Source organism: Dipodomys ordii, unplaced genomic scaffold (genome assembly GCF_000151885.1).
Source record: "Dipodomys ordii isolate 6190 unplaced genomic scaffold, Dord_2.0 Scaffold47, whole genome shotgun sequence".
NCBI classification, from domain to species: domain Eukaryota; kingdom Metazoa; phylum Chordata; class Mammalia; order Rodentia; family Heteromyidae; genus Dipodomys; species Dipodomys ordii.
Window position 1 is genome coordinate 4,177,983 of NW_012267263.1, and position 26,195 is coordinate 4,204,177.

At 44.9% G+C, this 26,195-nt stretch overlaps 1 protein-coding gene across 1 annotated transcript; it reads left to right on the forward strand.

Moving 5' to 3' along the window:
* Cnga3 (cyclic nucleotide gated channel alpha 3) lies at positions 1 to 25,397 on the forward strand. The gene is made up of 8 exons (XM_013019732.1): positions 1 to 98; positions 5,780 to 5,893; positions 9,352 to 9,531; positions 12,822 to 12,875; positions 16,023 to 16,031; positions 16,695 to 16,802; positions 18,557 to 18,663; positions 23,986 to 25,397. Exons 1-8 carry the CDS (start codon positions 1 to 3, stop codon positions 25,395 to 25,397), a joined length of 2,082 nt encoding a protein of 693 aa, XP_012875186.1.
* Positions 25,398 to 26,195: the final 798 nt, after the last annotated feature.

Here is a 26,195-nt window from a genome sequence, read left to right on the forward strand (position 1 = left end):
ATGGCCAAGGTCAATACCCAGTACTCCCAACCCTCCCTGGCTCACCTTACTGTAAAGAGCATGGACAGAGATCTCAACTGCATTGAGAATGGCCTCAGGTGAGATGCTAGTCACAGATTATTTCCATAGCCGACCTTGACCATGTAGGAAGAATGACTTAAAGGTATTGGACAGGGCCAGCTGGGTGCTGGTAGCTCATGTCTATAAACCTAGATACTCAAGAAGCTGAGATGTGCAGGATTGTAGCTCAAAGCTAATAAGGGCAAAAAAAAAAAAAAAGGTCAACAAGACTATATCTCCAAATTACTCAGTAAAATATCAGACAGAACTCTCAAGGGAGGGGCTGGGGGTTTAGCCCAGCGGAAGCGCGCCCGCCTGGCGCGCACAAGGCCGTGGGTTCGGTTCTCAGCCCTGGTTTAAAAAAAAAAAAAAAGAACTCAAGGGATAGCTAGCCATGAGTGAGACAGCAAAATGAGAGTGTGAAGTTCTGAAGCCATGTTACTAGACACAGGATGACCCATTGCAACAATGATACCCACAAGACACTATATTGGAAACTAACTTTACAACTTCGGGCAGGGGTGGGGGAGCGAAGGGATAGTGAGAGAACAGCAAGGGAAGAGGTTACAATGATTGACAAGAAATGTAGTCATTGCCTTACTCATGTAACTGTAACCCCTCAGTACAGCAACTTTACAATAAAATTAAATTAAAACAAGAAAAGTTGGGCATGGTGGTCAGTGCCTGCATAAATAGGAGTACTGAAATCCAGGATGGCCCAACCATCAACATAAGACCCTATTTGAAAAAAGAAGAAAAAAAAAAAACAAAGATAGGGAACTGGTACATTGCTCAGCTTTAACACAGGACAATGGCAACATACACATACAATGCTTTTAAGTTTCAAATTATTATTTTAGGAAGAGAAATGGCATTTGGGCAAAATTACATCTGTGTTTTAAAATTCCAGTCCTTTTGGAATGCTTTTAAGATAAAGAATTGAGACTTTGTATACTGAAGTATTAATGACTGTTGATCTTTAATTACATCAAGAAGATTGTTAGAGGCATATGGTTGAAATGGTAGAACACCTGCCTAGCACATTTCTGTCCCCTGAGACATTCCTGCCCTTAGGTCTTTCACCAAAGCATCAAAGTGGAGGCCCAGTTTCCTGATTCTCTTTATTGAGTTATTAGAGTTATTTTTCCTAGTGGAAAGCCATTTTTAAAAGGGTGAAAATGCTTCCTTTGAATGAACAAATAATTACATTCTGAAATTCCAGGGGAAAAAATGTTACGGAGGTTTTCGTGTCTTCTTAGTTCTATTTGGTTCAATTCTCTAGGAACCATATGGCATATTTTTGAGGATAATTCAACAGAGAAAGACTAAAAAATATGCTCTGAGAATTGCAGTGAGAACCAAAGGCACCCTGAATCCTGACCTACCTCTTGGTATAGCTATTTTGAGCAAGCTTTGCAGCTTCTACAGAAAAGAGGCTTTCTTTGTGCTACTCCCTGAGTATAGCCCAAAGCAATTATCACCAGAGAAAGCCATTTTCAACGGGCTTCTCCAGGACCAAAGACTTAAAATGCTTTGGCTTCAGTTCCAGGTCACATGTGGCCAATGGCAGTAGATTCCAATCATTCAAGATCCTTGGGGCTTGAGAAGAGGAAGAGAATGAGGTGTCATCTTCTCCAGTCTTGTGCCAAGAGGTCACTTATGTCTATTCCCATGTCCCCAAAGTCACTAAAGGAAAATACCAGTTGTTCCACAAAGGAGAAAGTTAGTTACCAGTCAAGTTCTCATGATAAACTCTGTCCTTGCCCAATGGCAGAGGACAAAGGAAACCTGTACCTCACCAGCACTAGTTCCTTTCTGCAAATAAGCATAGAGGTTGAACATGACAAGTTTCAACTCCTCCCCTCTTTGAAAGCAATTGCTTCATTGTGTTGCAGTAGTTGCTTTTGCTCTTATCTTTGCCAACTTCTGGGAGCCTTTTCCTTCCCAGGTGTCATCACCAGAGTATGCAACATTACTGGATGATAGGAGTATTTCAGCTCCATTATAATCTGATAGGATTACTGTGAGATATATCTATATCTATACCTATACCTATATCTATCTATCTATTTATCTATCTATCTATCTATCTATGGTTCCTTGTGGACTGGAATGTGGGGTGCATGACTACAATTAGGTTTACAGTGTATATAAGTCCTAGTATTTGCCAAGACTCTGGAGCTAAAAGGAAGACATTAATCTGGCAGAATCAAGAAAGCTAGGCCTTGGTGGTCTATATAATTCTAGCTACTCAGAAGCCTGAGATCTAAGATCACAGTATGAAGCCAAGCCAAGAAAAGTCTGTGAGATTTTTATCTCAACCACCAAAAAGACAGTAGAGGTGTGAGCACTAGATGAGTGAAAAAGCCAAGTAAGAGCTCAAGGCCCTGAGTCGAAGCCTGGACTAAAATAAAAAAGATACAAGCAGAGAGATGCATTGGGAAGAAAAGGTTTCATTGGCCCTTTGAATATATGCCAGAGAAAGTTCTCTCTGTTCTTTGGGGCTAAGTGTGCCTTTCCAGGAGTCAGTGTTTGAGCAGTGTTTAAAGCAACATCAAATTGCCAACTTTTGCTTCCTCTTTTCTATGACACTTCAATTCAAAGAGAACAGGCGACCGATGTGCAGAACATCCAGTCACCAGGAGCTTCTGCAACTCAAGTCTACAAACCTGCTGGTTTCCATGGGGTTGCTTTGGATGAGAGTGGGAGAGTGGGCTCTACCATCTTCACCTGCCCACCACGCCTGATGTCATAAGCACTGAGTTCTTTGTCACAGATGCAGATAAATCTGGTCTCATGGTGTGCTTTCCTGCAACAAAAAGAAGCCAGATTAACTGCTCATGCAGCTGCTCAGATCCAGAGATTCACTTATCCCCCAGTAACTGAGTACCTCTTGGGAGGTACATCTACAGAACATCAGAGAGGTAAAGAACTATAGAATCGAAACTGCAGCAGGGTCTTTATGTAGATGGATGAGATGTGAGTGGCCACATATGGTAGAGGAGGAGATCCCAGCCAGATGGGTTGGAAATAAAGCGCCATACCATGTAGTTCAGCAAGATGGATCAGTGTAATGTCCTTAGTGGCATGCCCCATTCCTCAGCCATGTCCCATTTTCATCTGGGCTTTATGGGAAAATAGTAAGGGCAGCTTCATGGAGGATGAGAACAGGTTTGGGAATTGAATGGAATGACACTGTAATGCCAGTTTTGCTGTTTGGCCCTTGTGATCTCAAATAAGTACTTAACCTTCCTAGACTTCCACTTCCTCTAGGAAAGGGTTGCTGTGTGGATTCAATGGTAGAATGCTTGTAGCTGATAACCTGTAGACTATTAATGAACAATATGTGGTTTGAATATTGTACCTGTGAGTGAAATGGTGTTGGGAGGAAAGGCAAGTTGAGTTCTCTGCATGTCAGTACTCAATTCTCAAAATCAAGTGCTTGTGCTCAAGTTAGAGCCATCCCTTCAGCAGTAGCCTAGGTTTTGACTGATGGCTGCTGGTGACCACCAAACACTACCAAAAACATACAAACCAATCTTGGCTTGTAATTGGTAATGTCAAGATGGTCTCAGTGATGTACAAGACACTATGTTGAAAATGAACCTTTACAACTTCGGGGCCTGGGGAGGAGTTGGGGAGGTGGGGAAAGAAGGAATGGTAAGGGAAAAACAAAGGAGGGGGTAACAATGCTCGATAGGAAAGATACTCATTACCTCACTCATGTAACTATAACCCCTCTGTATGGTATCTTTACAATAAAAATATATATTAAGAAAAGATGGTCTCAGTCTCTCTGCCCAGCCAAGCTAGACCTGAGATATATGGTTACAGGAAAACGGCTATGGTGGGAGGAAAATGTGAGCCCAGGGGCAGCTGATGCTGTACAGGTCCCTGTCAGTGAAGATGAAGCCGTCTGATGCTGTTTCCAGCATAAAAAGTAGCCTGGCCTGGGGACAAGGAGGAAAGAAGGTGCATGCTGGCAGTCAGGGCTTTTAAAGATGGCCTAGATAGGTCCTGGCATGGAAGTGAGCTCCCCGGTGCTAGAGAGAAGGGGCGGGGGGGGGGGGGGGGGGGGGGGGGGGGGGGGGAGGGGGATGGCCACAGCACAGCTCAGCACCTGGGATTCAAAGAGCCTGACTTCTAATCACTCCAGGGAGAGACTGCAGCTTCTCCCTGATGTTAATTCTTGCCTCCCCCTTCAACCACCTTGTTAAGAAAGCCGATTAGATTGGAATGGGCCCTGTGATAGAATTAATTTGCCTTGCCAGGGCTCCACAAGACTTGTAGAATGAAGAGCAAATCTCCAGAGCCCAGTGCCTGACTGGCTTTTAATCAGGCTGATCAAATGTAGTCTTAGGAGGTTTTAAAAGAAAGGAAAACATAGACAAACCCATTCCTGGTTTTTATTCCTGAAAGCTCAAGGCTTTGCTGCTGATGTGACAGGTTGGTGTTCCTACAGAGGGGCATCCTGTGGTGTCTGCGCAGGGCTTTCAACACTGAATTACACAAGTGTGTCATTGCCCCTAACCTCTGTATTGCAGGGGCAGAGACTAAGGTTTGGCAAAAAGAAAACTGGATTGGGGGCTGGGAAGTTGGCTCAATGGTAGAGCGCTTGCCTCGCATGCATGAGGCCCTGGGTTCGATTCCTCAACACCACATAAGCAGAAAAAGCTGGAAGTGGCTCTGTGGCTCAAGTGGTAGGGTGCCAGCCTTGAGCTGAAGAGCTGAGGGACAGCGCCCAGGCCCAGAGTTCAAGCTCCATAACCAACAAAAATAAATAAATAAATAAATAAAACTGGATTCGCTTTTGAAAGCATCATACAAGCTGTACTGTGTTTAGAGGATGCCAAGTCCAGGCAATTATCTGGGTCTTGCCAGATCCTTACAGTTACAGATGGCTGCCAGGCAAGCATGCACATAGCTGCCAGGGAAATGCATCCACAGCCCACACAGTGGATAGGAAGCTTCTAAAAGGAGATTGCATTTGCTCTGGACTTAGATTGCAGAGATGTTATGGAAGTATTTTGTCAAAACAGGTTGTACGGTTGAGATGAAAATCAAGGAGACCTTCCTGAGGCTCTACCTTCTGATGAGGAGCCTGTCAACATTTGCTTCCAGCTTCCTTTGCCTCCCTCCCCAACATGAGCTTTGCTCTTTGATCAAACTTGCTGTAAAGGAGGTTTACCTTGGGGGCTAGAGTTGTGGCTCAAGTAGTGGAGCACCTTCCTACTAAGCATGAAGTTCTGAATTCAGACCCTAATAATACACACACACACACAAACACACACACACACACACACACACACTGATTACCTTCGTCCAGGCATGGTAGTACACACCTATAATCTCAGCTACACGAAAGGACAAGGTAGGAATATCAAGGTCTGAGGCCAGCTCTGGATAAAAACAAAAACAAAAACAAAAACACAACCCTACCTAAAAATTGAACTAAAACAAAAAAGATGGGGGCATGACTCAAGTGGTAGAACAAAGCTCTAAATTGAAACCCACTAAAACAAAAGGTCACCATAGTCCAAAAGTAAAGATCTGCTGGAAGTGAACAGAAATGGCAGAAATGGGAGGGCTTCTGGGTAGAGGATCTGGGCTGTTTGCTCTCATTATGTGGCAGGCGGGCATCTGTCCATCTCACTCCTGACTATTCAGGAGGTGGATGAGCTTAAAATCAATTTAGCATGCTGCATATTTGATTTCCTAGGGTCCACTCACCATGTGAGGAGACATCATCTGCACTGCAGGAAGAGACCGCCATGGAGACCAGAGTGTCAGCTGGAACCAGGCACAGCTCCTTCACTAGCCAGACACCTGCCAGGTAATTGACCAGTCGGAGCCTTTGCTTTGAGAAAGGGGAGATTGGGGCAGAAAGGCAGCTGAATCTGCTGCATGGGGGTGGGCTTAAAGAGTCAAAATAGTACCCAAATCTATCTGTGAGTAATTTCCCTCCTCTTGGGACAAGTGTTCTGAGCTTAGAAGTCAGAAAAATAACGAGGCAGAGAAAGTGGGAAGGACACTGGAGGACCCAGAGATGTTGAGGTTAATGGTGGCACTGTTCCAGACAGGGCTGACAGGTTCTCACAGGTACAGGTCTATACTCCATAGCCTGTTCTTTACAAGCCTAGTAAGGCTCTGAGCTCTGCTTCCCTTTCATGCCCTCTGTACCTTGCTTGGCTCTGAAGAAATTATTTCATCACTTCAGGCTTCAATCTAGAAATGCACCTAACAGTGCCAGCCCCTCAGGGGCTGTGTCCAGGGCTGTGTCAGATCCAGGAAGGGCCAAGTACTTAACAAACTTTGAGCTCAGTATTCCATTTTCTTATTGGTACTATGGTTTTACATGGTCTTGTGTGCTATAACTTTTCCTTAAGATTATTACCAAAAATTAATTTATCTGTGTAGTCAGCATAATTTTCATCCAAGCTCATTGTAGCTGGGCATGTAAGTGATTTCTAGTGTTTTATTTTACTAATGAAATTCTGGGTGGTTGTGGTTGTGTTGTTGTTTATGCCAATTCTAGAGCGTGAACTCAGGGCCTGGGCACTGTCCTTGAGCTTCTTTTGCCCAAGGCTAGTGCTCTACTACTTGAGAAGCATCTCCACTTCCAGGTTTTTGGGTAGGTTAGTGGAGATAAGAGTCTTGCTGACTTTCCTGATGAGGCTGGCTTTAAACCATGATCCTCAGATCTCAGCCCCCTGAGTAGCTAGGTGTGTGCCACTGGCTCCCAGCATAAAATGCTGTCTTAAGATATTTTGGCTGCAAGGAAAAGAGAAGCTATGGAATTGCAAGTCTGGGAGAGGCTGAGGCAGGTACCATCATATGGTGCTGACATGCTAATTATATATAATGATGGAAATATAGGCAGAGCAAATGAGGAATAGGGGAGGAAGCTGGGAGACAATGGCTTCTCATGGAAGTATGTGGTCTTTGTGCTTTCTTTGAGTGTCTCCCCCATATCTGTCTTGCTCTGCTCCCCCATTAGCAAGCACAAGGCTGAAAAGGGCCTCCAATCATTTTCTTTTGGTTTGAATTCAACCCGGCTTAGAGTGGCTCTGAGTTGCTGTAGGTCAGTTGTTCAGCTCTGTTCGAGGCTGAAGAGGGAAGAATGACCTTGGATCTTTCCCTCAGCATAAGAAAGGAGGGGGAAAGTATTCAGAGCTAAGAAGTTGGGTCAAGCAGGCAGCTCAAAATATGTTTACAACAGTGATTCTCATTTTGGGGGAGGAGGGATCAATCTTGGGGCTTGAACTCAGGGCCTAGGCATTGTTCCTGACCTCTTTTGCTCAAGTCTAGTGCTCTACCACTTTGAACCACAGCGCTACTTTCGGTTTGGAGGTAATTAATCAGAGATGAGAGTCTCATGAACTTTCTTGCCTCTGCTGGCTTTGAACTGCAGTCCTCGGATCTCAGCCTCCTGAGATTACAGGTATACTCCAACGGTGCCCAGCAGGTTCTCAACATCATAAGTAGAACACTTAATGGCTTCACTATATTCCTTTAGCCTACGAACAAGGTCAAGGTATGTGACAGCTCATGACTTAGTTCTAAGTTTTTAAAAACTGACCTTGACCCCAAATAAAGGAAACCAGAAGCCAAGAAACAGAGTTGAGCCTCTTCCCATTCCCCTCTAGCAGAGACACAGGAGCCAGGACTAGAGTAGGCCTCTCACAGGAATGCTCCTGTGAGAAGAGCTCAGGGACATGGGCTTCTGTCTCAGAGGCTGAGCCTATGGCCACCTCCTTTGTTAAGTCTGATTCCAGGATAGGGATCAGGGTAAGTTGCAAAGGAAATTCTACATGAGCTTAGGAAGAGAAGTGGAAATTGTAATAAAAAAAGTAATGGAATAAGCATTGGAAAAAGAATCTATGCTATGTGGGGATGCTTCTTCCTTTAAACTTTGTTCCATACTTTATCCTTATTTGAAAATTGTATTGATTTTACAGTCCCTGTGCTTATCAGTCATAATATGAGGTCTGAATTGGACAAAAGAAATGAGTAGGAAGTCTTCCTAATGCCCTATTTGATAGGCCATGCCTTTGTAGAATTAAAATGGCGAAGCCTCCAGCTGCTGGTAGCTCACACCTGTAATCCTAGATACTTAGGGGGTTGTGATCTGAGGATCGCAGTTTGAGCCAGCCCAAGCAGAAAAGTCCATGAGACTCTTATTTCCAGAAAAAGCCAAAAGTGGCACTGTGGCTCAAGTGGTAGAGAACTAGCCTTGACCACAAAGAAGGTCAGGGACATTGGCTAGGCCCTGGGTTCAAGCCCCAGGACCAACAAAAAAATTGACGAAACCAAAATACAGAGATTGTGTCCTTTATCAGGAAAGCTTGAACTGGGCTCCAGTGGTTCATGCCAGCCCTGGCAGAAAAGTCCATGAGACTCTTATCTCCAATGAACTACTCAGAAAAAGCCAAAAGTGGCACTGTGGCTCAAGTGGTAGAGCGCTAGCCTTGAGTACAAAGAGCCTCAGGGACAGTGGCTAGGCCCTGGGTTTTAGTCCCAGGACCAGCAAAAAAAAAATGTTGACAAAACCAAAATAAAGAGATTGTGTCCTTTATCAGGAAGTCTTGAACTGGGCTCCAGTGGCCTGTATTGCTAGCTACTCAGGAGGCTGAGATCTGAGAATCATAATTCAAAGTCAGCTGGGGCAGACAAATCCAATAAACTCTTACCTCGGATTACCCAGTAAAAATGCAGAAATAGAGGTGTGGCTCAGATGACAGAGCACCAGCTATGAGTGAAAAAGCCAAATGAAAAGCTAAGTGAGGACTATGGAAACCCCCAGCCCAGCCCTGCCCACCCCAGTGTCTGTTGCTGCAGCCTCTGGGCTCATATAGTTAGTTGACTGAAATTAGCAATGTGAAATTTTAAATGTGAGAAAACTGAATGATGCTTTTAAGATAATGACCATTATCAAAACAAAATGTGTAATTCCTTAATTCGAATAATAGATTGCTTTAAATGCTAAAATAAAAGGGAAAAAAAAACTAAGTTCAAGCCCTAGTACTAGCATGAAGAAAAAGGAAGAAGAGGAAGAAAAGGAGAAGGAGAAGGAGGAAGCAGAGGGAGAGAAAATAAGAAGGCAACTCTGCCACAGACTGCAGGGGTAAAAGGAGAGGGGAATTAAAAACTCAAACAGAATGAGACAATCACTAGCCACAGGTCATCATAACCATGCTCTGTTGGTTGATGTCTCTGCTTCTAGTGGGTCCCTCCAGGCCAGAGAGAGGGTTTTCCTTGTCCTTCACCTCCAATCCCTGACTGTTCTTCCAGGTTGTCTCGCCTCTTCATCTCGCTGCGTGCATGGGCTGCCAGACACATACACCATGAGGACCAGACACCAGATTCTTTTCTAGCGCGTTTCCAGGGAGCTGAGCTTAAGGAGGTATCTACCCGAGAGAGCAATGCCCAGTCCAATCTGGGAAGCCAGGAGCTACTGGACAGAGGGAAAAGGTAAGGAACCACAAAGGACAAAGGGCCACCTGCACTGGCAGGCAAGGTAGAAAGCACCAGCTTTGATGAGTCCAGCTTAGATACCCCAGGAGCCCTAGAGCACCAGCCATATAAGCTATTCATGGAAGGGGTGCACCCTTTGAGGAATGTTTCTGGCATCCTCTACACAGACTCCAAAAGCCCCGGAGAGGCAGCCCTTGAACCAAGAAGCCCAGCCTCATTTGACCCCAGGTCCCATCTCCTACACAGAGTTCCTCAAACTCAATACACAGTGCTGGCCACATTTACCTCTCTTCATCAAGGACCCTCATCACCCTAGACTGCACTATGATTCATCTTGCTTGAAAGCAGGGCTCTTTATACCAGGAGACTTGAGAGGTGTGCCTAAATGGTACAAACAATTTTATGCCTAGAGGTATGTGCATTTTTTTCTGGAAAGAAGGTTCACTGATTGTCTAATTTTCCAGAGGGATCACCCATACTCTGTATCAGGTTAAGAACCATTGGGTGGGGTGAGGGGTGGACAGATAATGTGCTGCTATTGGATTAGTGTGCCCTTTTGTGCATATACACAGAAGTATCTCCACCTCTTTTGTTCCTGGGTGTCCCCGCAGCCTTTGATTGAGGGGAAAACACAGGGGCCACTGGGTCAACTTAGTTGCATACTGAACATACTGAGATTTCTTGAGGATACTCAGATTAGACTGGAAGGGAGGAGAGGCCTGACCTGGAGGGAAAGCTGGCTTCCCCCAGGCTCAAAAGCAGGGAGATTCTCACCCAGACCTCCTTGGGAAATAAAGAAAAGGGTTGAAAAGTTTTCTTTTGGCTGAATCTTTTCTCTTTCAACTGAGAGTTGTAAAATGTGAATGTGATTGCTGAGAACAGATGGCCCTTATATGATTTGCTGGGGAAAATGCAGTCTACTTTTGTGACAATATGAAGGTCTGTAGTCTGGGGGCTTCTCAAGAAGACCCAGAAGGGCCTCTGGAGTGTAAAGGTGAGGAAGCCTCAGGGAAATTTGACAGATTTTCTGGTACCACCATTGTACTACATGTTTGTGTTTGTGTGTGAGAGGTGAAATCTCTATATTACAGATTTTGCCGTACATTATGGTAAAATATGACAGTTCAGGGACATTTCTTGCCAGTGACCACAGCAGGAGACCCAGGTTCAGGCTTCTGCACCAGAGAAAGGTGTCAGAATCTCTGGCTAAGGTTAAAAGGACAGCTGGAGAGGCCGGCTCAAGCCGAGTTCCACATCAGCTGCCCCTGTGACCCCCTGGCATTCCTGAGATGTAAAAGCCAGGGTTACCTGGTTGGCTACCAGGAATTGTACAGGGGCTCCCAGGGCTGGGTGTCCCACACCCAGACAGTGTTTTCACTGTTCAGACAGAAGGACAGGAGGGGTAGTAGACAGACAAGGGAGAGGAGAAGATGGGAAGGAGAAAGGAAAAGAAGTTTCTTAGCAAGCTAGCCAGAGAGGTTTAATTTCTTTGGGACAAAGACTTCCTTAGCTAATTTGATTGAATTGCCTTCTTATAATCTTATATTAATAAAGATGGATACTTCATCCTTTTTCATTTCCTAATGTAACCAGACAAGCAGTGGGGTTGGGTGAGGACCACATCCTGGGCAGGCCCTGAGTGAATCAGAGGTACCTGATCATGTGCCAGAAGGTTCAGGATGGAAAGATGAATGTAGTGGCACAGAATGGTTGCTGATCACTCTGCGAGGCTTCCTGGAAAAGGAAGGCAAAGTGTTCATTGTTACTGTGTACTGTATCCTTGGAGCTGAATGTTATCTCCACCATCTTTCAGGGACTTCTGCTTATCAGAAAGATTTTTCAGATGAGCACAACCAACCCAGAAACAAGCAGTTGCAGCCATATGTTAGATGGGGAGAGAAAGAAATGCCCAGGTGGAGCCAACACAAGGAGTCAGAATGACATCTGGCTGGGTATCCAGTTTCAGGAGTCACACTGCAGTGTGGTCATCTTTTACAGTGGAGTTGCAGTGACCATATACAAGCAAGCTGCCTTCTTGGCTTCAAGAAAGGTCACCTGGATTTCTTGAATCAGTTATGTAAAAAAAAATTGTGTTAGCAGACAATTCTTGGGCCACAAAACCTTCTCCTATGGGAAAATCATTTAATACTAGGACATTTTACCTTTACACTTTAATTTTGTGCAAAACCAACCTCCACTTTCTTCCAGATTCTTACATAGATGGGTCGGTAGACCATCAAGTTGTAAAATCACCCCAGGAGTAGGGAAGCTGAGGGAAGACAAACTAAAAATGGAGATGATTTTTCTAGAGGCAGATTTTTCCCCCTACAAATTGGAAGAAAGAGTTTGTTTTGATTGTTGTTTGGGGGGGGGGTGTTGAGAGCTACGTCTGGGTAGATGAGGATAGTAAGTGACTGCCCCTGCTTGGATGCGTCCATCTTGGCACCTAAGAAGGTTCGAGAGCCCCTTCACTTCAGGCATGGAAGCACCTAAAAGAAGAAGCCCTGGATGGTCCATTTCTATAGTGCCTGAAACACTGCCCAGCACAGGATTGAGCAGGAGGAAGTTGAGGCCAGGAAACTGGATAGCATTCAAACCATTCATTCTTACTTATTCAGAAACCTCAATTTAGTCAAGTTTTATCTATCTTCTTGCCCAAAGCTTTTACCAGACCTAACTAGTCACACATAAAAATTATTTGTCCCTTCTCTGGGCACTGGTGGCTCACCTCTATAATCCCAGTCTCTCAAGAGGCTGAGATCCAGAAGATGGAGGTTGGAAACCAGCCAGGAAAGAAAAGCCCTCAAAACTGTATGTCCAAAATAGCTAGCAAAAAAGCCAAGCTAGCTGGGAAGGTGGCTCAGTGATAGAGTGCTTGCCTTGCATGCCTGAGGCCCTGGGTTCGATTTCTCAGCACGACATAAGCAAAAAGAAAAAAGCCGGAAGTGGTGCTGTGGCGCAAGTGGTAGAGCGCTAGCGTTGAGCTGAAGAGCTGAGGGACAGCGCCCAGGCCCCGAGTTCAGCCCCACGACCGGACCAAAAAAAAAGCCAAGCTGGAGACATTGTCCAAGTGGTAGAGCACCAGCTAAGTAAGCAAGCTTGAGCGAGCTTAAGACTATGAGTTCAAACCCAGGTACCTAGCATAACAATACCCTCTGCTCTTCAACCTACAAACAGAAAGTCTCAGGAAAGAGAATAGGAGGTCCTGGAATAATCACCTGGGGATGATGGTTTTTAGTCCTTGAAATTGATTGCACTCATACCCTGGTTCTCTTGCCTTCCTGCAGCACCTGGCCCCTGGCCAGAAGCAACACTAACACTTGCAACAACTCTAAGGAGGAGTAAGTACCTAATCCCAGTGGAGTCCACTCACCGTTCTCGGTTCTAGGAGTCACCCTTCTCCCCATAGAAGCCTAGCTTTGCCTCCCTTCCTAAGTACTCCTGCCTCCCACCCTCCCTAAACACCATTCTAGAATCTTACTCCTTTTACTGGAAATCCATCCCCATTGGACAGAGGGAGGAGGGACAAGCAAGGTCTGTATGATTTCTTTGAAGAAGTCACTTTATCTCTTTGGTTCTTTTCTCATTCGTAAAGCAAAGATCCTACATCAGATAAAGGCTTTAAGCCTTAACACCCTATATTGCTACATAGTTCAGGGGGTGAAACAAGTTCCTTTGCAGAACAGTACATGGTCTCCTTAGCAAGAAGAATGCATTTTCCACTCTACAGTCTCCAGCTCCTGAATGTTCCTTCTTAAGGCTGATGTTGAGGGCAGTGGGAAAGAAAACATTTCAGTGTTTCCAGTGATGAGCCTCTTGAGAGGATAACTGGTGGAGTTTACCTTCAGTCACAGATGTCAAGCTGGCAGAGTTATTGAGATGTGTAATGCTCACTCTCAGGAGCACTGGGGGTGTGTATGTAGGTACGTCAGTGTGCAGTAGTATATGCACATGAGCGTGCAACTCCCCTGCCTCACCACTTCCTATAGAATCCCATGGGAGCAGAGGAAAGCCTTCCTTAAGTTAAGGGGAACCACATTGTAGCAGGAAATGTCCATTTCTTGACTTCCAGTTGACGGAAATATGTACCAGAGCCTTTTCTTATTTCCTCCTTTGTTCCTGAAATAGAACTATTTTTTTCTATTTCCTTTCATAAAGGAAGCATGTGTTTATTTTGTTTGCATAAATTTGGGACTCAAATCCCATCAATCAAGGAAAACACAATTATTTCATCCACAAAACAATAGCTACTGTGGTTATGTGTTTGATTTGAAGCCAACTGTGACACTTCAAAACACAAAACAAAACTGGAAAGTTAGGCATTGTGTCCTTTAGGCAAGGAACAGCAAAGGAAACCCCAGCAGAGGGTGTCTGAGCTGCTTTACTTTGGAGCTAGGATGAGAATGGGTGGTGTTGGCTGTACCAGGCAACATTCCTTTACTCAGACTAAGGGAACTGTCCCAAAATTAGGACACGAGCACAGGGGATACAGAAAATAATCCTCTTTGGACACCTTCCTTTACTCTTCCTTGACATTTCTGACATTCCTGAATAATGGTTTCCTGACCAATCAAACTGTTCCCAGCCAAATCCAGCAATGTTTTGCAACTCTGTGTAGGTTTCTTTTGGGCAGTACTGGATGGACTCCAGGATACAGCTGCATGGTGCTGGAGCTTTCTAGGCCCTCAGCAGTTTGGTAGCTAGAGGAAAGGCCAACTCCTGTAAGTCAGAGCCTCCATGCCTGGAGGTAGCAAGCTGAGCCTGGTGTAATTTATCAACAGGCAGGGTGAAAGGTACCCAATAAGCTTGTGGGCAATGCCATCTGCTGGTTCTTTTCTTATGCTTATCCACTGTCAAAATACATCATTGTTTTAAATGTCGGGCGCAACTGGATTTTATTTACCATGTCAGAATAAAGCAGCCCTCAAAACTAAGAACTCTGCTTGTAATGTGATCAAGCAGCATTTGGGGGCAGAAAGCAAAAGAAAGGTGAAGTGATAACTTGTTTGGCTAGGGGTCAGCAATTTTCCTTACTTAAATCATATGGCAGCTAGGTGCCTATAATCCTAGCTACTCAAAAGGCTGGGATCTGAGGATTGCAGTAAAAAACCAGCCTGGGCAGGAAAATCTGTGAGACTTTTATTTCCAATTAACTACCAAAAAAGAAAAAAAAAAAGAAAAGCTGAAAGTAGAGGTGTGGCTTAAGTAGTATTAGCCTTGAGCACAAAAGCTCAGAGACTTCACCTAGATCCTGAGTTCCAGCTCCAGAACTGTGTGCACGCGCACACACACACACACACACACACACACACATCAGCTGGCCACTAATGATTGACACAAGCTCAGCTGCTGTGATTGGCCAAGACACAACTATTTAATATGAGTAAGTTCCTAAACAAGCATTTTTGGTTGGTTTACATATGAAATTATTCCATACTTCAAAAATACTTTAATTTTATTATCTTTACATAGTTGTACAAAGGGAAGTTTCATATTTAAGGACTCCTGGTTAGAGGCATCCTCAGACCTATATTCAGCACTATTTTATTTACATATTCATTCCCCCAAACTGGAAAACAAGAAAAGCACCTGTGAGAGAAACACACAAAAACCAGGTTCTGTTAACAGTGGAATCCTGCTGTCAGAGCTAAATGCCCCTGACTCCAACACATTAATAGCCCCCCAATCTTTTCTAGGTATATACATGGAGTAAATTAATAAATAGGTTTAATGTGTGTACTTGTCCAGAGAATTCATATTCCAACTAATCTCCTAAGACCTTTAGAATCTCGGGCAAGTTTCCTGGCTTATATCATGTGGGTTTGTTTGGCTGTTTGGGTTTTTTTTTTTTTGGCCTATTACCTCAGGGCTTTGTTAGGCAAAGTCTGTTGAAGATTTAGAACCTTACATTTTTTTCCTGCCCATGTTGGCTTTGAATCATGATCTTTAGATCTCAGCCTCTTGAGTAATCAGGATCACAGGCATGAGTCACTGGTTCCTGGCTGGTTTTCTTTGTGTCCTCCCAGGTTTTCACTTGATCCTGAAATAGATTTTGAGGACAACCCATTCCTTCAGAACAACATCCTGAATATGCCACTTCTCAAACTCCATGGGACTGTCCACGGTGTGAATTTAGGGTCATCACCCATTACCCCCATGTCTCCAGTCTCTGGCTATTTGTGACTTACTAAGAGCTCATAATAATAGACCAGAAATTGTAGGACATTAAATTGAACCAATAATTTCTCAAGATATACTTAATAAGGAGGTTTATCTCATGTTTTAGGAATAATAAATAAGAATAATGAAACCATTCTGGGTGCTGGTAGATCACGCTTGTAATCCTAGCTACTCAGAAGACTGAAATCTGAGGATTACAGTTCAAAGCCATCCTGGGCAGAAAAGGCTATGAGATTCTTTTATCCAATTAACCAGCTAGAAACAAGAAGTAGAGCTGTGGCTCAAAGTGGTATAATGGTAACCTTGAGCAAAAAAGTGTAAGGACAGCACCCAGGCCCTGAGTTCAAGCCTCATGGCCAACAAAGAAGGAGGAGGAAGAGGAGGAGGAGGAAGAAAAGGAGGAGGAGGAAGGTGGAGGAGGAGGAAATTAATATCAGTAACTTTATCTCAGCACAAAAATGCAATGAACAAGACGGAGAGGGTCCCCAGGAGCACATTCCAAGTTTCCCAAGTTCAGTGAGAGGAACTGCCTCAGAAATATCAAGCAATGCTTACATTCACATTTCCAGGCCCCAGATGGAAGGGGGATGGGAGGGCCCCAGGAATCAGCATTTTCACCAAGCTCCCCAAGATGGTTCCAGTGCTCCCACCAGCCATCAGTGGCATTGCTATACTATGGTTTCATTCCCAGCATCTTGAAGGGCAGTGATGTGGCCACAGGATATGTAGGTATGTCATTGTTATAGTTTTCTAGTCAACTGGCAGCTGAGCTGGGCAGAAAGGACCTGTAAGTCTATCTTAACTTCCAGCCTATCTTCCCATAGAGAGGTATTCTGTGGGACCCCCTGAGGCTGACCAAATCTTGTCACAGACAGCCATTTATGGAGCTTCAGGTCTCTAAGTGAATCCAGGTCTCTAAATCTCTACAAAGCTGAACCTTTCAACCCAACTGAACTGATGGTACAGCTCTGTATTTCCAGAAAGAAGAAGGACACTATTGTGGTAGACCCCTCCAGCAACATCTACTACCGCTGGCTGACGATGATTTCCCTGCCAGTCTTCTATAACTGGTGTCTGCTTGTGTGCAGGTAGGTAAAGGAGCAGTAACTTCACCCGAGGAGGGCCAGGCAAGAGGAGCAGAAGAATTGAGGACAGCTGGCCTAGAAGACCAGAGTTCTGATTCCACCACAGCCACCATATAGCTCTCCTGCCTCTGTTTCTCCATTTACAGAATAGGCAGGGCTCTCAGGACACTTTGAATCACTGTTGGAGAGCTGAATTTGAGGTGAAATGGGAGGGTTCTGGCACTTTGAGGCCGTGATAGGAGACAGGGGTGAGACACTGCTCTTCTGAGCACCAAAGGGAAGCATTACTCTGTGAGAGTGAACAGTAGGCTTTTGGGGAACCTAAACAGATTGCTCCACTGGAATGCAGGGGACACCCTGCCACTCTTTTGGGAGAGAATGTGGGTTCTGAGGGAATTCTAGGCAAGCATGTCCTTCTGGATTTCAAGAAAGCCATTTCTCTTCTGAGGATCAGCAAGGGCTCTAGGAATCTCTGGAGCCTCCTGCAGTCTGGAGACACAGGAGTGAGCTGAGACTTTCTAATAAGCACAAGAAGGAACTTTTCCTGGAAGTTGGCTGTTTATGAATGTCAGGAGCAGGACACTGCCTCTCTGCAGGGAAGCTGGGGGCTTGGGCTTTCGAGCAAGCTTCAGGATGAGGATGCTACAGGAAGCCATGTTCTTCTAAGGGCCAACCAGCATCTTAATATTCATGAGCATGCTGCCAGACAAGGATGCAAGCAAGCACCCACTCTGCTGTGGGCAAACAAGAGCTTGGGGGCATTTCTGAGAAAGTCTGCAGGGTGTGAGCAGGGCACAATGCTCCTCCATGGGTAGGCAGAGAGCTTAGAGGCATTCCTAAGCAAGCCTGCAAGACTGGCATGAAGATGAAGATTTGTACTTCCCAGAGGAAGAGTGGATAGATAGGGGGGTCTCCCCTGAGCATGTGTGGGAACCAGTAGGATGCAGCTCTGTGAGAATGACCATACCTTTGGGGCTTTTCTGAGCCAGCATGCAAGACCAGGATGCAGAGTCTGACCATGGTGTGTGATAGGAATGCAGAGGGGCACTGATGCTGTCCAAGTGTAAATGAAGGCTTCTGGAATTATCCAGTCAAGGGCAATGTCTAGCTGTTCCTAGGGGTTTTCAGAGCAGGTAAAAAGCATGAGAGAGAAAGAGACCTTTCCTACCAAGTGGGCAGGGGGGCAATATTGTTCCCTGAGTTGGGCTATCTAGACACTAAGAACACAGAGTGAGCTGCTCTTCTTCTGGTGGGTGAGAGGCTTTGGGTTTCTTAGCAATCTATAAGATGGGTCCCAGGGGCAGGCTGCTGCTCTGTCCAGCTAGAAGGGAAGTTTGGAAGGTGTCTGTGTAAAAAATAAGGAGCATAAAGAAATTAAAGGTAGAAAATATTTGCTGGCCTGTGCAATTGTTAATCTCTCAGTCTTACATTTTTTTGCTCTAGAAAGGGCAGATCTTTAGTTCCTTTGCCTGATTATACCAAGGAAGCCAGAGCAGCTATACCTCTGAGGTTAATGTCAGCTCTTTTGAGGTCTTATACAGCTATTCTAGGCTGTACCTTCTTATTTTGACCCTGTAACCATGGGATAGAATACTAATTCCTAGCCTAGGTCTCTTCTTCAGAAGCCTGGGCCAATTCCACAGGGTATTAGCCCTGCTGGTAGGGCCCCTACTAGATAGAATGAGCCTTGTTTGTCCCAGAGCCAGGTGTGGCCCATGGTGACAATGGCATTTCACATCTCACCCTCTGCTTGTTAGGGCCTGTTTTGATGAGCTTCAGTCTGAGCACCTGATGCTGTGGCTGGTCCTGGACTACTCAGCAGATGTCCTCTATGGCCTGGACATGCTGGTGCGTGCCCGAACAGGTAAGTGTGCCTCAGGAAAGTCCCAGGGCCAGGCCACAGGGCATGCTCAAGAGGACCCTCCAACCACAAGAGTGAATGCTAGTTCTGAAGCTTCTTCCCTCTATACTCATCTCTGGACAGGACCATGAGCAGAGATCAGGAAACCTGGGTTCTGGGTCAGGCTGTCCTAATCAGCTCTGTGGCCTTGAGCAAGTCCAGCTGGCTCTCCAGGCTTCCTTTGTGTCACCTGCGAAAGAAAACCAATAGGAAATTGCCAAGGACCCCTCCCCCTCTCACTACTCAGATGTTGGGAATGTGAGGCAGAATCCAGTCAATCCCAGAAACTAGGAGCTTCCTGGACCTGTTATTCCATAGCACTCAGGAATTCTAACAAACTTGAAACAGGGCCTAAAGGAATAATGACTTCCTCCAAATCACTTCTGGTTAGGACTAAAAGCGACCAGCATCTGCAGCTAGGAGCTGTGTGCCCTTGTGCACTTTTCTTTTCTTTCCTTCTTTCTTTCTTTCTTTCTTTCTTTCTTTCTTTCTTTCTTTCTTTCTTTCTTTTTTCCTTCCTTCCTTCCTTTCTTTCTTTTTTTCTTTCTTTTTTCCTTCCTTCCTTCTTTCCTTTATTTTTTCTGAACTGGGCATTGAACTCAGGGCCTCACATTGACTAGGCTGGTGCTCTGCTCTGAGTCACACTTCTAGCTTATTTGTTAGTGGTTAATTTTAGGATAGGATCTTGCTTCCTCATAGGCACAACTTGACAGCAACCTGCCTACTTTAGCCTTCTCATAGTTGTTGGGATCACAGATACACTCCTGCTTCCTTCTAAGGAAATTAAGAGTATCAAGGACTTTTCTGGCTGGGCTGGCCCACAACTACACAGTTTGGGATGATAGGTGTGTCCTAGCTAAGGGTTGAGAAGGGAGTCTTATGAAATTTCCCACCCAGACTGGCTTTGAATCTTGATCTTCCCAATCTCAGTCTCCCACATAGGATTATTTAAATGTGAGCCACCAACATCCAGCTCCTTGTATGTTTTACTCTAATGATCTAAAGATATTAACTAAGATAGAAAAAACCCTTCTTGTCTCTTCCAAGACTTTTGAATGAAAAATTGTCCTAGTTGTCTGTGTAAAGATCTCCAGATCACAGCAACAAACCTCACTCAGAGTAGCTTCAGGGTATATGAAGCATTTGAGTCACATCTTGCTTTCTCCTTAGAAGTGATACAAGAAAGGAGGGAAGGAAGGAAGGAAGGAAGAGAGGAAGGAAGGAAGGAAGGAAGGAAGGAAGGAAAGAAGGAAGGAGGGAGGGAAGGAGGGAAGGAGGAAGGGAGGGAAGGAGAGAAGTAAAAAGAAAGGAAGGAAAGAAAGAAGAAAGAAAAAAGGAAGGAAGGAAGGGAGGGAAAGAGAAAAAGAAAGTGAGAAAGGAAGGAAAAATAATAGAAGGGATTTACAAAGATTTTACAAAGCTGATTTACAAACCAGCTGGGAACTTGTTGCTCCGATCTCTAATCTGAGCTGCTCAGGAGGCTAAGATCTGAGAATCAAAGTGTATGAGACTCTTGTCTCCAATTAATCTCCAAAAATCTGGAAGTAAATCAGTGACTCAAGTGGTGAGAGCCAACTTGAGTGAAAATAGTACCCAGGACATGAGTTCAAGTTCTGGTATCAGCATAAAAAAAAGTAAGGAAATTGAAAAAGAAGTGCTGCATCAGAACAAGACTGACTTAGAAATCAAGGCCAAGGACTCTGTGAACCCAACATCCACATTCACTACCCAGCATGCTGGACTGACACTCCTAATTCCACATTCCACATTCACTACCCAGCATGGTGGACTGACACTCCTAATTCCACATTGGTGTCCAGCATCATAACTTAAAGGACAATGCATGTTCATCCAAGAAGACCACTTAGGAAAGGCTCAGATGGGCGACCCACTCTAGCCCGGGAGCATGTCACTCTCCTGAAGTCAGTGGTACATGCCTTTTATCCCAGCTATAAGGGAAGTACAATGGCTCAGTAATGTGTGTTTATAGGATTGCAACCCAGGTCAGCCTAGACATAAATCAAGACCATACCTCAAAAGCAATCAAGACAAAAGAAGCTGGAGGCATGGCTCAAGTGGTAGAACACCTACCTAGTAAGTGTGAAACTCCCAGTTCAACCCCCTAGTACTGCCAGGAAAAAAACAGGAGTCTGTGAGTGGCTCACTGGGTCCACTGTCCTTGGTCCCAGCCAAACTTTGGTGGGACAAAATGCCCTCACTCAAATCGACTCCACCCTTCTTGTGCTTGGGTGCTGTCCTTAGTAGCAACAAATTCAGCAGGAAGCTGGAAAAAAGGGAGGCAAGTAAACCAACCAGTGTTCATATTCAGAATGGAGAAAATAATGTATTTTCGGGGTTGAACTCAGAGCCTCATAGTTGCTAGGCCAGTGCTCTACCACTTGAGCCACACCTCTAACCCAGAAGAATCTTAAAGAACTGATGAGGCACTGAGTGTTACATGGGTACCTAGGCACTCAATAAACACAGGCAGAGGTGACCCTCTGCATCCCCAGAGACTGCATAAGAGCTAAATTCAAATAAAAGAAAATTTGGAAAAATTATATGTCTATACCAAACATGTTCAGGCTTTTTCTTGTCATTTTCTCTACCCTGTACAGTCTCACAACTATCTGCATAATATTTACATTGCATTAGCTATTTTAAGAAATCTAGGGCTGGGAAGGTGGTTCAGTGGTAGAGTGCTTGCCTTGCATGCATAAGGCTCTGGGTTCGATTCCTCAGCACCACATAAGCAAAAAGAAAAAAGCCAGAAGTGGCGCTATGGCTCAAGTGGTAGAGTGCTAGCCTTGAGCTGAAGAGCTGAGGGACAGCGCCCAGGCCCAGAATTCAGGCCCCATGACCAGACCCCCCCAAAAAAGAAATCTAAGGATCACTTAAAGTATGCAAGAGAATATGTGCAGATTATATTCAAAGACATATACAAATGCATCAATAAAGTATCTAGGATTTGGATACCCACAAGTAGGAATGAGGTAGGGGAATCCTAGAACCAGCCCCACTACAGATACTGACAGACATATGTAAAACAAGAGCAATACAAAGAATCAGGGCTTGAACTTACCTATGTCATAGGTGACAACAGATTTGATTTTCATTATTTTCAGAAGCAGTTACTCTCAGCTAACCTCAAAGCCTAGCCTTGTACCAGCAGCAGCAGTACCTGGTACTTACAAGAATTGTCCCAGAACTCTGCTCTAGGGAGCAGTGGGCCCAGCCCTGTTTCACTGTGCCTCAAGATCACGCTGATAATTAGTAAACATTTTAAAAGCATTCATTACACTTTTCTCTCTATTTTTGCCCATATTTGGAATGTAAATAAAAATTAAAATGTGAAGGTCATGGTCTCTTTGCTCCATGCCTCTGACTCATAATGTACAGCCTTTCTCCCAGGTTGTTTTACTTTAAAAGTGGCTCAAGTGACTTCAAAACCCATGGGCAGTATTTTTTTAAAGGTGAGTCCTGTCCCACCCTCTGGTGAAGTCAACTGAGTGGACTCTGACCCATGTTTTAAATTTTATTTATTTTCAAGCATACATAAAAGCAGAGGCAATAGTATTGTGAACTCCCACATAGCCTCATCCAGCTTCAAGAATTGTCCTCCTGCCTATTTTGTTTCATCTGCCCTATCCTCACCCCCTTTACTTGTCTTGGATATTCTCATGTAAGTCCCAAATGGTAAGCACTTTACCCTGAATCTCTAAATTAATTAATTAACTAATTAATTTATTCATTGTGCTTGTACAGATGCTTGAACTCAGGACTTGGGATGTCCCGTAGCTTTTTCTGCTCAAGACGAACACACTATCACTTGAGTCACAGTTCCATTTCTGCTTTTTGTTTTGGTTTTGGTGAATAATTGGAGATAAGAGTCTCAAGGGCTTTCCTATCTTGACTAGCTTTGAATGGTGATCTTCAGATCTCAGCCTCCTAAGTAGCTAGGATTATAGGTGAATCACTGATGCCCTGGTGGATCTCTAACTTTAAAAGGCTGCTTTTCATTGCAACAATGGTACCCACAAGACACTATACTGGAAATTAACTTTATAACTTTGGGGGAGAGGAGTGAGGGAGGTAGAGGAGGGAAGGAATAGTGGGAGAACAACAAAAGAGGGGGAAACAATGCTCCACAAGAAATGTACTCATTGGGCTGGGAAGGTGGCTCAGTGGTAGAGCGCTTGCCTTGCATGCATGAGGCCCTGGGTTCAATTCCTCAGCACCACATAAGCAAAAAAAAAAAAAGCCGGAAGTGGCGCTGTAGCTCAAGTGGTAGAGCACTAGCCTTGAGCTGAAGAGCTGAGGGACAGTGCCCAGGCCCAGAGTTCAGACCCCACGACCGGACCCCCCAAAAAAAGAAATGTACTCATTACCTTACTCATGTAATTATAATCCCTCTGTACAGTATCTTTACAATAAAATAAAAATTTTTAAAGGCTAATTTTAAGACTATATAAAGATCAAGGAAGCAAAAAAGCTGAAGGACAGTGTTAGGCCCTGAATCCAAGCCCCAGAATACACACACACACACACACACACACACACACACACACACACAGAGTATATAAAAGAAGATCAGGGCCATGTGGCTCAAGTGGTATAGCATCTGCCTAGCAAATGCAGGGACCTGAGTTCAAACCCTAATACTTAAAAAAAAAGTGACAAAACCCCAAAGAGTGAGTATATGAAAGATCAATTATAAATACATCAAATGTAAATATATTAAAAGTTTTATTTCCATGTTATCTTCTTACATTTAACCATTATTCTTTGCCAGCATCTAATATCCAATCTATTTTCAAAGCTACCTAATTGTTCTATTATTTTCTTTGTGGGGGGTGTCCAGTCATGGGGCTTGAACTCTGGGCCTGGGCGCTGTCCCTCAGCTCTTCAGCTCAAGGCTAGCGCTCTACCACGTGAGCCACAGTGCCACTTCTGGCTTTTTTCTTTTTGCTTATGTGGTGCTGAGGAATCGAACCGAGGGCCTCAGGCATGCAAGGCAAGCGCTGTACCACTGAGCCACCTTCCCAGCCCTTGTTCTATTATTTTTAATTGCACAGATCAGAATATTATAGAAGAGCAAGTATCAGGATAAGTTTCCAGAACGAATAGAGGTGTTCTCATTATATGTGCATCACTGTGTATGGCTAGATAGATATATACATACATATGTGTATATATATATATATATATACATATATGGGAAATATTTTTCATGGTCATAGTTTTAAAAAGCCTTTCTGATGCCCAACTGAACTCCACTTTCTTTAGGTTTCCTCGAGCAAGGTCTAATGGTCAGGGATGCTAAGAGGCTATGGAAACATTATGCAAAGTCTTTGCACTTCAAGCTAGATGTATTGTCTCTGGCTCCCACGGACCTGGCTTATTTAAAGCTGGGTATAAACTACCCAGAACTGAGGTTCAATCGCCTATTGAAGTTTTCCCGGCTCTTCGAATTTTTTGACCGCACAGAGACAAGGACCAACTACCCCAATATGTTTCGGATTGGGAACTTGGTCTTGTACATCCTCATCATCATCCACTGGAATGCCTGTATCTACTTCGCCATTTCCAAGTTCATTGGTTTTGGCTCAGACTCTTGGGTATACCCCAACATCTCCAAGCCAGAATATGGACGCCTCTCCAGGAAGTACATTTACAGTCTTTACTGGTCCACCTTGACCCTGACTACCATTGGTGAGACCCCACCACCTGTGAAAGATGAAGAGTATCTCTTTGTGGTCATAGATTTCCTGGTGGGTGTTCTGATTTTTGCCACCATTGTGGGCAACGTGGGCTCCATGATCTCAAACATGAATGCTTCCCGGGCAGAGTTCCAGGCAAAGATTGATTCCATCAAGCAATACATGCAATTCCGAAAGGTGACCAAAGACTTGGAGACACGAGTTATCCGGTGGTTTGACTACCTGTGGGCCAACAGAAAGACAGTGGATGAAAAGGAGGTGCTCAAGAGCCTCCCAGACAAGCTGAAGGCTGAGATCGCCATCAACGTGCACCTGGACACCCTAAAGAAGGTCCGCATCTTCCAGGACTGCGAGGCGGGACTGCTGGTGGAGCTGGTGCTAAAGCTGCGGCCCACTGTGTTCAGCCCTGGGGACTATATCTGCAAGAAGGGGGACATCGGGAGGGAGATGTACATCATCAAGGAGGGCAAGCTGGCTGTGGTGGCTGATGATGGGGTCACCCAGTTCGTGGTTCTCAGTGATGGCAGTTACTTTGGGGAGATCAGTATCTTAAACATAAAGGGGAGCAAGTCGGGGAACCGCAGGACAGCAAACATCAGGAGCATTGGTTATTCCGATCTGTTCTGCCTCTCCAAGGATGATCTGATGGAAGCCCTCACCGAATATCCCGATGCCAAAAAAGCCCTGGAGGAGAAAGGGAGGCAAATCCTGATGAAGGACAATCTGATTGATGAGGATGTAGCCAAGGTTGGGGCGGACCCCAAGGACATCGAGGAGAAGGTGGATCACCTGGAGTCCTCCCTGGATACCCTGCAGACCAGGTTTGCCCGGCTCTTGGCTGAGTACAATGCCACACAGATCAAAGTGAAGCAGCGCCTCAGCCAGCTGGAGAGCCAGGTGAAGGTGACTGGGAGTAGCCTCCTGGACGATGGCGGGGTTCCTGAGGATGCTGCAAACACTGGGGGCTCAGGACAATGAAAACGAGGGTGCCCCACTCCTAAGTCTCAGGATCCTCTATCAGTGAGATGCTGTATCTGCAGCTACTGTGGGACTGCAGGAGAGTGCTTTGGTCTAGAAAATGGCACTTAGGATGTCAGATCCAGGGAAGTGCCAGCTGGTTGTGAGGTCTGTGTGACACCGCAGGGACAAGCCTTGGGAAAGTATGCAGAACTAAACTTTGAAATAAGGGCCAGGGGGGTTCAGTTACATAGAGTGTACACATAGGACTCCAGTCATCATGATCTTTGTTTAGCTAGGGTCCCATTGTGTTGCCCATAGCTCCCAGGCTCAAGCAATTGAACCCCTGTCAGCCTCCCAAGCAGCTGGAATGCTAGGCCCACATAACTACAACCTGCCCAATTATTTTTAAAGGAAATCCATGAGGGGGATATTTAAACTTCTTGATGGGACTTTCTTATAAATGGAAGCTTATTTAGCCACTCTTCCTACTTCCCATCTCCAATATCACTTTACCCTCCTCCGATTGTGAAGATGTAAGTACAAGGAAGTAACTCAAGCACAGGAAAGAGTGGATGGAGCATATTGCTGAACCTGGAGTCTCCTGTGTGTTTCTCTGAGGGCCTGGAAACCCCAGCTTTACATAAAATGCCAAGAAGACAGAAGTTCTATGGGATGAAGAGGTCACCCTTGAAGTCCCATCAAGTCAGGGAAGCAAACTAAACTCCTTTCCATCCAGTCAGTGGGACACTATGCCCATATTGTCACCTCTCTTGCAAGGGATTCAAGACAGCCTCCATTCTCCTTACCCTAGAACTT